At 30.6% G+C, this 18,947-nt stretch overlaps 3 protein-coding genes across 4 annotated transcripts in view; 2 read left to right on the top strand and 1 right to left on the bottom strand.

The window, feature by feature from the left end:
- Positions 1-18,947, bottom strand: part of LOC123008102 — a 52,609-nt gene that overhangs the window by 20,156 nt on the left and 13,506 nt on the right. For both annotated transcript variants that reach the window (XM_044403716.1, XM_044403717.1), the window contains 2 exons: positions 10,098-10,231; positions 5,571-6,185 (listed from right to left, as the gene is read on the bottom strand). In XM_044403716.1, coding sequence (XP_044259651.1) covers positions 5,571-6,185; positions 10,098-10,231 — 749 coding nt within the window. The remainder of the gene's footprint in view (positions 1-5,570; positions 6,186-10,097; positions 10,232-18,947) is intronic.
- LOC123008106 (pathogenesis-related protein 5-like) lies at positions 12,719-13,596 on the top strand. Its single transcript, XM_044403722.1, has 3 exons — positions 12,719-12,889; positions 12,936-13,160; positions 13,211-13,596. The coding sequence occupies exons 1-3, from the start codon at positions 12,728-12,730 to the stop codon at positions 13,547-13,549; spliced, it is 726 nt and encodes a 241-aa protein (XP_044259657.1). The 5' UTR covers positions 12,719-12,727; the 3' UTR covers positions 13,550-13,596.
- Positions 16,605-17,594, top strand: LOC123008105 (pathogenesis-related protein 5-like). Its single transcript, XM_044403721.1, has 3 exons — positions 16,605-16,831; positions 16,882-17,106; positions 17,159-17,594. The coding sequence occupies exons 1-3, from the start codon at positions 16,667-16,669 to the stop codon at positions 17,495-17,497; spliced, it is 729 nt and encodes a 242-aa protein (XP_044259656.1). The 5' UTR covers positions 16,605-16,666; the 3' UTR covers positions 17,498-17,594.

The raw sequence follows: 18,947 nt of genomic DNA, 5'->3' as shown, positions 1-18,947 counted from the left end.
AAAAATGACTTGGGTTAAAGTACGCACAAACAACATGCAGCTGCATAATGGTGTTATTTCGAATGAAGAATACTGAATATTTTAGTCGTAGAACCCTCATTAACCGGAGTAATGACAGTGTTATGCCTAGACAGTAGAAAACCACAGATTTCTCCACTTTTTTAATTTCATTTTACAGTAGAAACAAATATTTACAAATGCTGATTCTTGGTAAAAGTTATTCGATAATAAATGTTTCATTGAAATCGAAATTGATTAGTAAAAAGCATCATAATTATTTAACAAGAAAAAAAAACGAAAAGAAAAGTTCATTGTCATTTCGATTGTTGGTATATAAAACAATAAACGCTCACCGCAAAATTATTATTATAAATAACATAAGTTATCTAATATTTAGTTGCCACCTAAAATAAAATTTAAATTATTTATTTTATTTTTAAAAAGAAAGTTAAGTGTGTTTCAAAAAGTTGTAATTTCTAAAATGACCAACGCTTAGCTGGGTGACACTTTATACACCCAGGGTGGGTATTAATACACAGGATGTTTACGATCTTGAAGTTGAAAATTGACCTGGTAATAGAAGAGTGCTGAAAAAGTGTAACTAAGAGAAAAACTCGCAGAATTATCATTAAGAATATTATTTAACTCCAAAATATTGATACAATGTTTTAGGATCACTGGAATTATTTCTTTGTCTAGATAAAAATGCAGGGGGTGCGCCAGAACTCGCGCCCAGAGCAAATTGCTATGTAAGGTAAGGTACCAGAAACATTGAAAAAATGTTAAAAAAATATCTATAAAAATTTCGAAGTTAAGAGAGTTTAAATTTTGCACTTTGACTCTAGTTATTTGTGTTGGAAAATAATTTTCCAATTTTTTTTTGCTACAGGCTATTTGAAGAGGAAACAAGAAAGCAGTATCCTAAATTGTAACTCTGTTCAATGTTATTTGTGGCTTTTATTGGCAAAATTTGTGTACCTTTATTAAATAATTGTAAAAAATCATATACATCAAGATCATCACTATTATTAAATAGACATAAAAAATGTCAAATGTCAAAAAATAAATGTCAGAATTTTTTTAACATTTTTTCCATGTTTCTGGTATCTTATCTTACTTGAAATTTTTCTCTGGAACGCGAGTTCTGGCGCATCTGTATACATTGTTGCATTAATAAAAAATCGTATTAACGGCAATGAAAGAGAAAATTTATATAAGTATATTCTTTTTCATATTAATATGCATCAAGTAGGTGGAAGAAATCTAAATGCATTTTTAATTTAAAGGCTGATTCACATAAAAAATGCCATTAATGTCATTCAGAACAAATTTAATTACATCAATAATGACAAAAATCTTCATGTTTGCTACCCTATGTTAATTACGTTGTTAATTTTAATTATTTTTTGCTACCTGGAGTACACATTTATTTGAAAAATAATCTTTAGGGAAGGTTGAGGTTAGTCTTGTTTGAATTTTTGCATGGTTTGCCACCTTAAAAGTATCTCTTTCAACGACTACTTCGAAGCACATTAATATGAAAACGAATATATACAGATTTATTAAGATTCACCCTGTATTTTTATATGCATATCGTGGGTTTATATAATTCTAATCAATTTTTGTTAAAAAAGATTATTAAATAAATTGTCTCTTCAAAAAAATAAAGCTGATAATTGTGATTCCAAAAACAAAATCGCATTCCAACAAAAATATTTTCACGTGATGACACTTTTTAAGACAGTAATAAAAAAACTTATACTGTTATGTTCGTAATATAACCATTTGAAACGCCATAGACTTATCTGTTGTTATGTAATAAATAATAATCTTTTATTACTTTAGCTTTTATTTGATAGAAGTCAATAATTTTGTAGTGGGTTTCTTATTGTTTTTGTAATTAAAATAAAAAAACAAAAACAATTTTTTCCTAATTTAAACAAATCTTAAATTTTGACCAATATGCATTTTTCTTTAAAGAACTCCGTAGTTATCAAAAATTACAATACAGGATGATTTGTGTAAAAAAGTACACGCCTGACGAACTTTGACTACTACCAACAATACACTAATCATTGAACTTTTCATTATGTTGTCTCATAGTCATTTTACATCAAGTTCCAAACTTTGACCAAAAATGTATTAATTGTAATATTTATTTTTTCTTATAAACCTCATTTTCCATAACCATAAACAAAGACTTATGGCAAAACTAAAAAATATGTTTACGGTTTAGAATTTCAATAGTTCATAAACGCAGCCAGTAAAGCACATGTGTGCTCCTCTTTGATGTGGATATCAAAGGCTCATTTTAGCTCTGTAGATTATTGTGTGAACACATAAAAAAGCAAAAAACCTCAGCAGTCAAATGACTAAATTCTTAAATAACCAAATAAATATTTTGTACCTACTAAAAAAACTCGTTAATTTTTATTGATCATCCTAAAAGGTAAAAATTAAAACAGCAAATTAAAATGGTTCAATTTAGAGTGTTGATTTTTCAAATGTCATAGCTTTTAACTCGAATAAATTGCTTCAAATTAGGGAATTAATAGCAGCGTGATTAAAAATTCCTTTTGAAAAGCTCTTTGAAGTTAAATATAGAACCATTTGTTGCAATAAAAAGAGACTGATTTAACTTGGAGGTATATGTTGTACGTGTATAAATAGTTACTTTAAAATTTACTATGTTACGTCAAAAGTTCATTGAGTACCGCAATCCATTAAATATCCACTATTGTCTCGCTGATAGGATGTCGTAAATCGTTTACATAGTGCAACGCATATTATTTTATGATCAGTCATGGTTCTCAGAGTTATGTCTTCATAATAATTTTGCAACATAATTCTACTTGTCGATATAAATAATCCTCAGAATAGTTACAGTAGGATTTATGTCTTGATAAATAACTGGTTGCATATTACAGAAATTCAAACAAAACGCAGTAACAGAAATTGTAGTAATAAAAATCGGGAAAAGCTGTTGCTGACGTTGAAAATAGCAACAGCGGCAACTCAAAGGTAAAATTGAGCAAAATAAACAATACATTGTTGGGTAAATTTTGTATTATCACTTTTTCCGAATACTAACATTTGTCTACGGCAGACGTACCATAAAATAATAGATTTCTCTTAGTATTTGATTAAAAAAAAATAATAATAAAAACAAAAAATTACTGTAATTTTATAATTTCCACTGTTGAACTTGACTAAAGCATAGGCAACCAACGTCACTTTACTATGCAAGATTTTAAAATAAAACAACTTTTGTTAGTACTTGCAACAGAGCACAGTTTTTTATTTATTATTATAAAGGAAGTCTGCATTTTAGATTACATAATTGCAGACACCAGACTTGCTAATTAATTAGGAAATGAATTCAGGATCACTGTTTGACTCCATCAAGCGATCGAAAGTAAATATTTATAAAGTGTGTTGCTTATCCACACCCTAAAGTACGATAAACCACCACAAACTCTGAAACTGTTTCAAATTAAAAACTTTTTTTTCTAACAATGGTAAATGATGATGAAAAATTTTACATCCTTTTAATATAATTTAGGTAAAACATATTTCAGCGTTTTTTGCCTATAATAAGCTCCCTCGGCGCCAATAATAAAACTTTTAATTTAATTCAATGCGGAAGCATCTTCCGCCAACTTCCAAACAAACGTAATTTTAAACTGTCTCATTTTAAATTAGTTTTTCGGATGATACTTTTGTTAAAGACAATTTTAAATTGCACTAATGATGCGCTTTTGTTTTTTTGTTAATAATTTCAGGCAAGATTTATACAGGGTGATTTTAAAAGTTAGGTGGATTTCAAAGTATACAAATTGGGTGGTACTTCCAACAAAACATTTAATGCAAAATTTTTACCTCTTTCTTATGATTTTTTTTAAATAAGGACACATTTTTCTGAGACTGTTTTTGCTAATTAGGCTTGATTTTTTTTTAACAATTTTCATTTTTTTTCTACAGCTCAAAATTAAGTCAAGTTGAGTTATTTTCGCATCTTTGTTCTCTACAGATATTAATGTTACCTCTTAAAATCTCTATAGAACTATAAAAATTACCCTGTTTAGTGATTAATTATGTTGAAATATAACATTCAACCATTTTTCCTTATTTAATTAAAAACAATAAATACATGAAAAAGAAAAAAAACAGCAATTATGTCTATTAAGTATTTTGTTAATACTTAAAAAGTGAAAAACTGTAACAAATCAATACAAAAATCTGTGAAAATTGATTACGACTCTTAGCTTCCAATCTTTGAGGACATAGTTCTTCCAAATTAAGTATTCAAGCTCTGTGTTGTTTAAAAAGTATACCGGGTGTCGGAGCAAAAATAAATCTTTCTAATTAATTAAAAAAGAATTTTGACAGTGTAAACAATAGAGGATTAAATACATTTTAATTTGATGTTTTGATATTGTACAAATTTTTAGCGTATGACACTAAGATCTTAATAATTAAATTCGGAGAAAAAAAAATTCAGCTAACTGATGGAATATTTTCTACATGATAAAATTATTTGACTTTTTTTCGGTGGTATTTGTGAAAATATCAACATTATAAAATTGATGGGTTTTGAATAATTAACATTTTAATATTGAAAATCTGAAACTTGGAATGATTTATTATAAGATTATTCAATTTTCACAGTTACCATTAGAAAAAATCAAGGAATTTTATCATGTAGAAAAGATTACAATTAATTAAAACATTTTTTCCAAACTGAACAATATTAAAGCATCAAATTGAAGTCTATATAATCCTCTATCGTTTTTTTTTAATCAATTAGAAATAATTATTTTGCGAAAGCCCTAAAACTTGTGACACCTGTAAAATATGTGCAAATTATAAAGAGTGTTTTTTTAATATTGCGAAAAATTTCTACATCGAAAAATAACACTAATTTGTCAAATAAACAATAGTCCTATAAAGCTTCGTTACGGATATACAGAATGATAAAGTTTCATAATAAAAATTAAATTCCATTAGTTCGTCCAAAACCACTTAGTGAGTTATACATTTTCATAAAATTTTACAGGCTTTGTGAGCCATTAAAAACGCTTATTTTCCAGCAATTACTTTAGTTTTCCTCTTACCAGACACGTTACTGGATATTCTTTTTTTATTTTTTATTTTTTCATTAGTGTTATCTTTAGATTCCGAAGATGTGGTTAAGTATATTCACAAAAATAACTAATAATAGAAACATTGTCAATTTATTGTGTGAAAAGAGTGTCAAATTGCTGCATTAATTAGTAGAAGCCTTCACCACACACACAAATATTTAACAATTAATGAAAACTACATATGATTATTAATAGCCCAGAAAGATAAGACAGAACCCGAATCAGAAAGGAAACTCCATTTCACATGAAAAGCAACGTGTTATCAGAAATATTGCTACACCCCAACACCGTCAAATGTAACAAAGTTATTATTGTCCCTGTGTTCTGATACCATTATACCCGGAACCGACTTTGTATTCAAGTTAAATAAAGCAAGCAGCATTCCCACCGGAAGCAAAACTGAATAAATCTGGCGCCAGTACTCACCTGTATCAACCGTTTGTATTTTCCTCATATCTTGACGCCGTCTCCGGACCGTCACTTTCCGGAAGACTGTGCCACTCAACGGTTCGATATCGCACAATTCCACAGGGGTAGTTTCTTCCTTCGCAAAATGGACCTCGGGCACCGCAACTTCCTCCGCCTTCTTCACTCCTTCGACATTATTCGTCACATTGCTGTCGAAACTGACACGCTTTTCCGCACTTTTCTTCGCTTCCTCTGGATTTTCCGGTGTTTCATTCTTCGCTTGTGATTTTCGACGAGGCGACGACTTGTTCGACTTTTGCGAAGATTGTTTATTCTCGCCTAAACGCATCAGTGGGTTTACGCGAGTCGGTCGTTTTGTTGCGTTATCGGGAGTATCGGGAGGTTTTTGGGGTGAGTTCGGTCGTTCGTTGTAAACGTCTTCGGATTGAGTACGACGACATGCTGGATGTCGACGAGGGGATGAGTTGACTTCGTTGGGCCGGTCGCAGCTTTGACTGTTGGCTTTGTGGAGGGCCAACGAGGGGTAGTGGTTGATGTCTTGGCCTCGGGGGAGGCTGTTGTAAGGGCGCAGCTCGGGGGATCCGCGCAGAGCGGTCCATCGAGGAGTGGGATCTACACACAAGTGCACCATTTAAAAATATTTTTACTATGTACAGGGTGTTGTGTAAAGAGTGGTGAACCAAAGTTATATTTTTCTAAATAGAACACTTATACAGGGTTATTCATAAATATGAAGCAATATTTGAACCTCAAAAATGACCTATAAAATGATGTTAATTTAAATAATAACTCGTGTCCTATCTCTACTGATAAGAATTTTACAGCCCTCGGAATGTGGGTATGGAAATTTGATTTTTTTGTAATAACTTTGGAACTATTTGACCAAATATTATAAAAATTGGAACATTTCCTTGTGACAACATACCTTTTGAACTGGTAATCACGAAAACCGGATACATCTACTCAATTTCCGGTTCCAGCAGTTGCAGGTCACATTTTCTGTGTTTTTCCATTTTTTTGCTCTTTTAACACCAATTTTTTATTGCCCAAATAGATAGAGAGATCAATTTCGAATAAAAAACGCATAACCTTTAATACCCCTAAAATGGACCGTTTCAAAGATATTTTAATTTAAACTGAGGACTGCACAACGCTGAAATCAAAAAATAGGGATTTTGAATAAATGATATCCACGGCAAAAAATGACCATGGTCCCACAAATCGCTGTCAGGCATCTGTCAACTTTGACATTGGACCATTCTTGGGCGATTAATTGAAAATATTTAATAAAAGAGTTTACTTCAGACTCCAAACGTAATCTACAGTAAATCCAAATCGATCTAGTAGCATTTAATTTATAAATAATTCACAAAAATTTATCGTCAAAGTTAACAGATGCCTGGTAGGGATTTATGTGACCATGGTCATTTGTTACCGTGGAGAATATCCATTCAAAATCCCTACTTTTTGATTTCAGCGTTGTGCAGTCCTCAGTTTAAATTAAAATATCTTTGAAACGGTCCATTTTAGGGGTATTAAAGGTTATGCGTTTTTATTCGAAATTGATCTCTCTATCTATTTGGGCAATAAAAAATTGGTGTTAAAAGAGCAAAAAAAATGGAAAAACACAGAAAATGTGACCTGCAACTGCTGGAACCGGAAAATGAGTAGATGTATCCGGTTTTCGTGATTACCAGTTCAAAAGGTATGTTGTCACAAAGAAATGTTCCAAATTTTATAATATTTGGTCAAATAGTTCCAAAGTTATTACAAAAAAATCAAATTTCCATACCCACATTCCGAGGGCTGTAAAATTCTTATCAGTAGAGATAGGACACGAGTTATTATTTAAATTAACATCATTTTATAGGTCATTTTTGAGGTTCAAATATTGCTACATATTTATGAATAATCCTGTATATAGGTTGTATTTTTTGACATTTGACATTTTTTTATATCTATTTAATGATACTGATGATTCTGTATTTGTTTTTTTTTATAATTATTTAGTAAGGGTATAAAAATTTTGCCAATAAAAGCCACAAATAACATTAAACAGTGTTACAATTTAGTTTACAGCTTCCTTATTTCGTCTTCAAATAGCCTATAACGAAAGCTTGAAAAATTATTTTTCCAACAGAAATGAAAAAGTCAAAGTGCAAAATTGAAACTCCCATTACTTCGAAATTTTTATAGATAGATTTTTTTGCATTTTTCTTGTTATCTAGGGCATCGCCCGATGATACAGTGTCACGGGGGTGCGCGACTTTTTTTCTATACAAGATATGCACTTGATTTTTTTTAAAAGAAGCACATTTCAAAAATATTTTTATTCTTCGACACTGTCAAAATTTACGGTTTTTCTCCCGTGTAAAGAAGTTTTGACAACTGTTTGTTTTCAGATTATTTTTAACAGATTTAAAGCAAGTTTAAACCTTGTCCAGTTTAATTCGGAAAATAAAATGTTGTATTCAACTCTTTTGAGTGTATATCGGACGCTTTATTCCACCTCGTGGATGATTTACACTCAAACTCGTAGAATAAATAACTATTATTTAATACTGGTTGTCCCATAATAAGTTACACAACTAAGTTCTGTTTTTTAAATTAAGAACTCCCATTTTTTGTTACATTTTTGAATTCGCCACTAAATTATCGATATAACGAATCCTGTTTCTAAGACTTATCTCCAATAGTTTTTGACTTATGTCAATTTATGTGTCAAAATAACGTCGTGCCCCCCACAGAAAAATTCATAACTTCAGAACCATTTAAGATAACTTAACCAACTTTTTTCCAGCCGATTCCTCAAGCTTAAGCCCATTTTTTGAGATAAAGGTCAAACAAAGTTTGTGGGATCTACTTGGTAAAATTTGTAAGATTTAGCAAAATAAAAAATGTTGATTAAAAAAAAAGAAATCTATTAGCCTTCCATTTTTTTACAAAAAAATAAAAAACTATTAGCCTTCTATTTAATTGATGAAGCAACGCTTGAACATGATGGTTACTTATTTGAGCATTTTCTATAAGTAGACTTTTCTCAGGATTTTTACATTGTTTCCTGTCAATCATCGTTTCCTGTTCTTGTAAAGATTAGGTACTAAAAACATTTCCTTTGTGATTTACTCCTGTTTCTATTACAATTTTGTTTTGTTAAAACATATTCTTTTCACAATTGTATTGATGTGTCAAATTTTTCATCGGCCCTACTCGATTACTTTTTTTTTCAAAAAAAAAACATCAACATTTCAAATTTTGCAGAAATCTCACAAATATTACAAAATAGACCCCACAAACCTTACCCCGACAAAAAGCTCATAAAAAAATGCCATGCAATAAAATATAAGATGTTGTATTTGAAAAAATCGCGTTATTGTCATATCGAAAATTTAATGGCCAATTCATAAATGTAACAAAAATTGGAGGTTTTCATTAAAAAAACAGAACTTAGTTGTGTATTATTTTGGAATATTCTGTATTAAATAAAAATATTTTTGAAATGTTCTTCATTATAGGACCTATCGTTTAAAAAAAATCAAGTCGATGATAGAAAAAAAGTTAGGGAGCTTGCACGCAATCTGGATCACCCTGTATGTTTACATTATTAGTTTTTACGTAAAAAAACAATAGCACTTTATGTGAACCATTATAGGTCTATCTCTTTCTATTTCGGAATTATTCAACTTTTTGTTATAAAAAAGACCGACATTTGAAAAAATTAAAAATTTCAGTTTACAAAATTTATTGTTTCTTATTTCAGCTCTTTTATTGTTTTTATCCAGAGACCAGAAGTAGATATTCTAAACTGTAAACTGGTCACGAAAATGAAAATACAAAATAATAAAAATTTTGCTTGGAAACAACACATTGCTAATAAATTCCGGATCAATTAGTTTTGATCAAATCAACATTTCCCAAACTGACTCAATTGATAAAAATTTTGAAGTGTAGTTAAAATTAGTGCCTAGTAACTAAATTGCTGTATTTATTTACTAATAAATCGAAAGGTAAGGCACTTGTAAAACTTATCACTCTTGTCAATGATGAAAATAAATAAAATCAATTACAATCATTAAAAGCGACAAAAGTGACGTTGCAATAGCCATGAAAACATCATTTCGCACGTTCACACGTATCAATGATTTTACAAAAACTCAGGATATAAATAATCGATTGAAATTTTATTTGGTCGTCAAAAATATGAATAATTCTTCCATTAAGGCTGAGATGAGAGCTTGTTTTGCCCCCGAAATAAACTCATGCAGATGTTTATTTGATTGTAAAGGGTTTAGACCTAACTGACTGAAAGGAATTTATTTTTCAACAGTCGATCAGATTTGTTTTATTGAAGTTCATGAAAAATATAATAGGTCACAAAACTGTACTTTTTGCTTTTCCAACTCTCTAAATCTGATGAAACTCAACAGTATCTGTTCAAAACTTGTTGTTTGGTCTATCGAGATTAAACTCCGAGGAGTTTTTTTTTATTTTGACTGGTCATAATTTACAAGAATTGTTACTAACTCGAGATGGTCCATGATCGTCGTATTGTTCGCTTGATGATGTCAGCAGCGGGTACATAAACCCTGTTGTCCCGTCTCCTGCTGGGTCTTCGCACGAACTCGTTCATCCACTCACCAGACGCGGCTTGGATTTCCCTGAAAAAAAATACCAACATAGAGAAAATCTCAATAAAAGCAACAACAAATAAAATGTAAGCTTGGAATACTCGTAACAATAAATATCGGTTCTTTGGTAAATCGATAAATTAAGCTTGTGGGTTTAGAATTATTTCGCTGGAAAGACGAAACAAACATTCCCTTTAGCAACTTTAATATTTAAAACTGAATTATCTTGTGGATCAAATAATAAAGTTTCAAGTTCCTTTGAGTATGCATAAATTCTTTTCGTTCACGGTGTTGGATGATTCCAAAGACAAAGCAAATTTGTCAAAGGATATATTTTCGACAAAAAATAGTATCTGTTGAAGTAGTTTTGTTTTGATTTTGTGCTACCTTGAGTGTGACTGATAAAACAAAACAATTAAAAAATAAAACAAGGCCAAATTGCACAATGTTTTAACTAGAAATTTTCTAAAGTCGCATTCCACACCACAAATCAAAATTAGAGATATGATAAAGCAATTTAACTGTAAAATTAGGTGTCAAATAAAAAACAAAGCTCTTTCTTGCAAGAGAATACGAAAATTGAAACGGAGTGGAAGTATCCCGAGGGACCGACGAACTGATACAATTTTAGAAACAAACTGAATTTAGCAAACAATACAAATAGCATTTTGAATAAAATATTAAAGCAACAAAAACATTCGAAATTTGTAAAAATTGCATTCTGAGAAAATCCCAGGAACATGTTGGAGGTAATCAAACGAAAGGGACTTTGGGGGTTAAAAATAACTTGTTTGAAAAATCATGTAAAATGTTTATTTCCCAATTAAATATAAAAAACTAAAATATAAACTGTCCCTGTAAAGGCCGTAACAAGAAAAAAAAACGATAAAGCGTCCCAAAATAGGTATTTTGTTATATTTTTGCCAAAAAATTCAAAACTTTACACGATAATAGGCATCAAAACTCTCCAAACCTTAATAATTTTTACTTTAATCGATTTAGGGATTGGTACGTAGTAATGGGAAAAAGCGTCTCCACAAAAAGCTCTATTCTTACTACCTTCATGTCTGTAATTTTTTTTATAAATATATTTTTGAAATTTGCCTCTATTTTGATTCTCTATTAAAAAACATATTAAAATTAAGATATTACCAATCCCTAAATCGATTAAAGTATTTTTTTTTTAAAACGGCATAAAGAAAGCAAATTATAAAAAATAGTGTAAGACCATGAAGTAAAACGAAAGGGACTTTGGGGGTTAAAAATAACTTGTGTGAAAAAATCAAGTGAAATGTTTATTTCCCAATTAAATATAAAAGACTAAAAATATAAACTGTCCCTGTAAACGTCGTAACAAGAAAAAAAAAGATAAAGCGTCCCAAAATAGATATTTTGTTATATTTTTGCCAAAAAAATTAAAAACTTTACATGATAATAGGCATCAAAACTCCCCAAATATAATAAAATATCATAATAAAAAACAAGTTTCATAAAACCAGTCTTGGAGTACGAATTTAAGTTTAAAAAACGAGTGGCGTACACAAGTTATTTTAAAAAAATAATTTACTTCATGGTCTTACACTATTTTTTATAATTTGCTCTCTTTATGCCGTTTAAAAAAAAATTACTTTAATCGATTTAGGGATTGGTAATATCTTCATTTTAATATGTTTTCTAATAGAGAATCAAAATAGAGGCAATTGCAAAAATATTTATAAAAAAAATACAAACATAAAGGTCGTAAGAATAGAGCTTTTTGTGGAGGCGCTTTTTTCCATTACTACGTAGAAACCTGTTTAAATTATGGTAGTGAATTTAAAATGTTGATTAATTACTATGTAGGATAAAGTAAATTCCAGAGAAAAAATGAGTTTCTGGTTAATTTTCTTAAAAAAGTTTATGATTGTCTTCATTTTGTATTTTTTAGTTTCATAAACAGATGAAACTGTCCAAAATTAGTCTTTGATTACTACAACACTTTTACGAATCCAAAAAATTTTTCGAATTATTGCAGTTGCACAAAGTTGATAGAATTGGCGTGAATTATTCTTTTTTTTTATATTGGTAGTTTACATATACTTGAGCCAATTGACAAAAACAAAATTGTCAAATTTTTAATAGTGTGAAAAAGGCTGTTGCCAAAAAGGTTAGAAAACTATCAAAAGAAATGTCTTATTTGGTGGTCTTGCCAATGCAGTGTCATAATCATTGATAGAAGTTTAAAAGATGTCTGACAATTATGAAATTGTGAATTGTGACAAGTCAAAAAACACATATTAACAGACCAAATTACATTATAAAAAAAAATGTTGCGTTTTTTTGCACTCAAGTGTATATCGTTAACGAAATTTTGCAAATGATACTTTAAGATAAACTAAGTTACTTTAGTTACTAAGTGCCAACTAGTTTATCTCCGAAACCAAAATAATAGGAGGAAATCTTCAAGCACCACTTCAAAATTTAAAAAGAACGTAGATAAATCCAGCTATATAAGAATCAGCAAAAAATGCACACACAAGTGACAAAATGTTCGCATTTGCAGCTGTTCTTGGTCTCATCGCAGCGGCTCAAGCCGTTGAATTCGAAATTGTCAACAACGAAGGTGGTCCTGTTTGGGTCGGCATCCAAGGGAATCCAGGACATGAACATCTTAGCAATGGAGGATTGATTTTGAATCAAGGACAAAGTGTAAGTTATCCAGAAATTTAAAAACTGGTTTTATCATTTATATTAGGTGACTTTGCAAGCTGCTGAAGACTGGGCAGGCCGTTTCTGGCCCAGAACCTGGTGCGACCCCGACAGTCAACATTGCCAAACTGGAGACTGCGGAAACAAAGTCGAATGTGGTGGCGCTGGTGGTGTTCCTCCTGCCTCCTTGGCTGAAATCACCCTTAAAGGATACGGAGGTATTGACTACTATGATGTTTCTTTGGTCGACGGTTACAACATCCGAATTGCTGTAAGTCTTTCAAAGTTTTAAGGTGTTTTTCCTAAAGGTTTTTCTCTTAGATGGAACCAATTGGTGGACAAGGTGACGGTGGCCAATACAGTTGTAAGAAATGTGCCTGCAGTGTAAACCTTCTCGACACTTGTCCACAAGAACTCAAAATTATCAATGGTGAAGGTGCCACCATTGCTTGTAACTCAGCTTGTGGTGCTTTCAACACCGATGAATACTGTTGTCGTGGTGCTCATAACACACCTGAAACCTGCAAGTCCTCCGATTGGCCCGTCGATTATCCAGCCTTCTTTAAAAGCAATTGCCCTGATGCTTACAGCTATGCTTATGATGACCATAAGAGTACCTTCACCTGTCAAGCCGAAAAATATCGCGTCACCTTTGGTTAAGCGTTTTTGTATTTGTTTAATAAAATATTTTTCTCAGTAAAACACAATTTCTAGTATTTTTCATAATCCATTATTTACATTCTCACGAAACATAAACAATAAATACTGAAAAGTGCTAATGTAGAGACAAACAGATTTTAATCTGATGGTTTGATAATGTTTAATGAGAGCAAGATTACAAGTTATGTGTAATGTGTTGACAGTGAATTTCGAAATAAAAAACTGCGTTTTACAAAAATAAGCAATATAAAAATGCATATTACATTAACTTGAGTACAAAGAACTTATAATAATGTACTGCCAGATCAAATATTCAATTTTTTTTTATTACACCACCAGAAACTGTTGTGATAACAAAAAACAGGGTGTATTTCAAGTTTTTTTTTGGAAAAAAAATCGAATGTGGTAGTGTCCCTCCTGCCTCCTTGGCTCAAAAAAATACTATTACACCACACAATGTATTTTTATTAACGCGGATCAAATCAGTCTCTTATTAATTATCAGTGTTTCAAACGCAATTACAATAAAAAATTAAGTCAAATCCGTGTTACAAGCAATCGTCTAGCGACAATAACGGTTAGCTAGTGCAGTAGGTCAGCATAATTTTTATAAAATACTTGTCCAATGTAAGTGTCGTATAAAACACTGAAGAATGCAGGACTTGATGTTTAACCTCAGAAAGAAATTTATTACAAACGTCAAATTCTTACTCCTTATTGTTGGTCTTTTCCTTGAATGACGCTTGTCAACGTAAAATAAGAAAATGCATTAGCAATTAAAGTTATCTCCTTAAAAAGCAATTTCAGACATATGTTCACTAACCTAAGAAATCACCCCTAGAAATCATTTAACGTTTTTTCCGGACACCTGTATATTCTTTATATTCTAAGAAATATAAAAAAAATAATTCTTTAGTAAGAAAGTTGTAACAAATTAAAACACGTTTTTTATTCTTTGTGTTGGTAAAACCGTGTCATGGTAATAATAATATTTTAATAATATTAATAATAATAGGTATTTATTTCCATCAGGAAATCTCTAGCCTAAAAATACAATACAATACAATGAATAAATAGAGTGAATTATATACGCTTTATACAAGTTACAAGATAAAATTCAATAGTATTAGATTAATAAAATATATTTTAGATTTGCATATAATTCAATTAAAATATTCACAGCAGTGTGTCTTCTACAAGTGGTGTGAAAATATTTCAAAAAAATTGTTTTTTAGCTAACATTGTTCAAATCATTATGACAAAACCGTTTTTTTTTACTCGAGTTGCCCCCTTCTGTGGTCAGACGATAAACCACCATTGGGTTTTTCCTTAGGTAATCAGGCAACAGAGATTTCTCTATAAACTTTATAAAAGCAGATTAAGAATTCTTAAATTTGATTAGATGTTATTACTTAATAACAAAGCCATAACAATAAACTTTCAATAATAATAATAATTGTTTAATAACAACACTGTATTTCTGTATTTTTTTGATAGAAGAGATATTATTAACAGAATAGTTAGTAGTTTATTATACAAGTGAATCGGTCATTTCAAAAACAGCGTGGGTCACACGAACCGTTCTTTCAAGAGGAGAAACAAAAATCCTGAATTTTGAAAAAAGTATTATATGAAGGTGAAAACCATAATCTGGGTTTGAAGTCTGTTGAGTTTCCAACATSATATAATTAAGCTCCCGAAGTTGCAGAATTTTGTAAAAAAAATGTTTTTTTCTTTGGACTCACGTTGTTTATGTAGTGAACASATAATTTACTTTTAATTTTTATCAGAATTTTCAGTATTTTATTACCTGGAGAAAAAATCAGAAGAAATGAATGTTTATTTCCAAGTAAATAACAATAAACACAATTAAAAAAACAAGCTACGGGACATAATGAAACTTATTGAGGTCCTGTTGTCCAATGAAGTATTTCTTCATTGAATCCTTTYTATTCTTTGGTGATACTATWTTGAACTTGTCGGATGTTGTCAATTTTCTTTTTATTGATCGGTGCTATATTTTCAGGATATGCCTTATTACWTGGGAGGTTCACAACTATAATATTCTTTGAAATGTGAAAAGAGTGCGACGAGAACCCATCGATAAAATTTTTAGCAACAATGACTGCCTTTTTATTTGCGTTGTGCTTAAATTCCATAAAGATAGAAGGTGCAAACGATGTTTTTTCTTCTTTTTTTTTTACTCTTTTTCCAAAACTGTCATCAAACAGGCAGTTTTTTTTATATATTTTGATATGTTCTTTTTCTTATATGTTCTTTTTATAAGTTGATGCGGCTACCACGTTTTGAAATTTTTGGATTTTGTAACACAAAAACTAAAAATTAAATTTAAGCCTGATAATCATCTAGCTCTGTAACTCAGTGAGGAATCATGAGATTTAAATGATTATTAAGTCAAAAATTCAATTTCGTAATTTTTGGACTAAAGCAATTTTTGAAATGACCGATTCAAGTAATGAAAAGTTATTCATTATCTGTGAGTGATGTGTTTCTGAGACAAATGCGTAGAACTCGTAAAATACATTTTTAGTCTTTAAAAAAGTAGAAATGTAATTTAATTGTCATGTAAATTTGTCATGAAATAAAAAGCATCGAAAACTATAAAAATTTGATAACAAATTTACGCATTGTATCTTTTTTTGAACTATCCGACCTGAAACTGATAGATGGTGAGTCGTAAAGTGTTGTTTAAGACTCAAGAGCCCCATATAAAAAAAAATTGAGGAAGAAAAAAAAAGTTTTTTGGTATGTACATTAATTTTTTCACCAATAAGATAAAAATTACCAACTGACCATTATTATATCCCCTAAAATAAAAATTCATTTCTAGAATAAAGTATCTAAGGATCAAACAACATTATTATTAATAAGAGAAATATCGTTATCACAGTTATACCATCTTACATTTTGCGATAGTGTGGGAAAACCACATTAAAGTATAAATAAATAAAGATATAATACATGACGGGTTTAGCCCAGCAATAACTAAATCTTCTAAGAAGTCAACAACAATTACCTATATAAGAAAGATCTCGCTCGCCACCTCATTCACTCACTCGRTATCGATAAAAGCAAACAGACCGCAGAATTGAAAACCATGTTTATTAAATTCCTTCTTATAACCGCATATTTAAAACTTTGTTTTGGGGTGGAATTCCAAATCCTCAATAGAGAGAGTGGCGACATTTGGGTAGGAATTCAAGGGAATCCCGGCCASYCTCACCTCAGCGAAGGAGGTTTCGTTCTTCAGCCGGGCAAACGAGTGAGACTATCTCCCAAYTATTTATTTTAAAAAAACTGATGATATTTTAGGTTTCGGTTCACGCGGCGGCCAACTGGGCCGGTCGTTTCTGGGCAAGAACTTGGTGTAATCCCAATTCGAATCACTGCGATACAGGAGACTGCGGAAATAAATTAAAGTGTAACGGCGCAGGGGGTGTCCCTCCCGCTTCCCTGGCGGAAATAACCCTTAAAGGCTGGGGAGGACTGGACTATTACGATGTCTCGTTAGTTGATGGTTTTAATATCATGGTGGCTGTAAGTAATATTTTATTTATTTCTTGTTGGGATGATGTGGAAATTGTGACAGATCGAGCCGTTGGGAGGACAAGGAGATGGTGGTCGATACAGTTGCAAGAAAGCTGCTTGTCAAGTCAGACTGAATGATGCTTGTCCCGAAAAACTAAAAGTCCGAAATGGAAACGGTGTTATTGCTTGTAACTCAGCTTGTAATGCMTTTAACACCGATCAGTATTGTTGTCGGGGAGCTTTTGGGACACCGCAAACGTGCAAATCTTCAAGCTGGCCTGAAAATTACCCGAAATTTTTCAAAGATAGGTGCCCAGATGCGTATAGTTATGCTTATGATGATCATAAAAGTACTTTCACCTGCAAGGCTCCGGCTTATTTAATCACTTTCGGGGGTTAAAGATTAAAATTAACATCAGATAAATGTTTCAGGAATATTGTGTTAAGACTGTATGGTATAAAATTGAAAAAATACAATGATTTATTTTATAAATGTGTGTGAGAGTATTTTTGTTCGTAAAATCCCGAATATTTCTCTATTCAAGATTTCCTCTCAACCACTTCTTAAAAAAATAAGTTTGTCAAGTACGCGTTATTGCCCAAATAAAACATAATTGTGTGACTGCATAACTTTGTATGTTGTGAAGCACTTTAAAATCAGAAATTTAACTGTAATTTTACAATTTTTTTTTCTGCTTCCAATGCTTTACAAACAARAAAATAATTTATAATAATTTTCATGATCAATAGCACAAGGGTAGAACCTTGATGAGCAAATTCGCGAGACAGCATTCTATTAAATTTTGTTTAATAAATATTTATTACAAAAAGTTTCTGTTGTGAAACACACGTTTCATTTAACGCATTTAATTARTTTCGTTACAAGTACCTAATAGTTATTTATTATACAAGACGATAAAGAAATTGATTAGTCACGAGTGGACTTTTTCACAAGTAGACAAACAATCTTTATCGTCGTGTACAATATTTCCTTTTTATACTCACCTACCAGAATTTCTTGAATATAAGTAGATGAAAATTACTTTATGTATTTCACTAGATTATAAAAGACAACTTTATCTACCAAAATTAGTTGATAAAATATAAACAGTAGATAAAAATCAGTTTATTTCACTAGACGATAAAAGACTACTTTATCTACTGAAATTAATCGATAAAAGCACTCTTTAACATTGAGTACAAAATAAAATTCAGTTTTTGCTTACAAATCGTTGCCGGACGAGGCGAAGCCGAGTTTGGAACAGCAGGTAGTCGTAAAAATCTTTTAGTTACGTGTTATAAAATATTTTTTTGTTAAAGCATRTAAAAACACATCCAAGCCTCTTATTATGTATGATTAATTTCTCGAAAATAGTGGTTGAAAATAAAAAATAGTACCCAAAATAACAATTTTAGGTAGATACTCTTATTGGGTACGAAAAAAACTCATTTTAGAGATATTAATGAGTCCGTAAAWTTTTTTGGGAAAGTATATAAAAAATATGATTTTATAATAACTTATAAACCATTTTTGTCTATTATGTATTAAAAATTAGTTTTGAAACAGTGATTTTAGCAAAAATTAGACATGACAGACATTTCAGTACCTACATTTATTCCCTTTCTTCAAATTTTTTAATATAAARTTTTTAACTTCTTCAAATCTTCAAAAAGTTCTATAATCCCAAACCTCGCAAATACAACTTTTTTTAAATTGGGGGTAAACGTATCCAGAAACTTTGAGAGAAGCATTTGTGAGCCAATTTATTGTTTTGTTATATGTATCTATTACGTTTCATTCTTGTCCTTAATTCTTCATTAATTTAATGAAAAAACAATTAACAACAGAA

The sequence above is a fragment of the Tribolium madens genome, unplaced genomic scaffold (assembly GCF_015345945.1).
Source record: "Tribolium madens isolate multiple individuals breed KSU strain unplaced genomic scaffold, Tmad_KSU_1.1 Scaffold_3;HRSCAF=73;Tcas5.2_LG2, whole genome shotgun sequence".
In the NCBI taxonomy this organism is placed as follows: domain Eukaryota; kingdom Metazoa; phylum Arthropoda; class Insecta; order Coleoptera; family Tenebrionidae; genus Tribolium; species Tribolium madens.
Note: the sequence above shows the minus strand (reverse complement) of the source record. Positions and strands in the feature narration are given on the sequence as shown.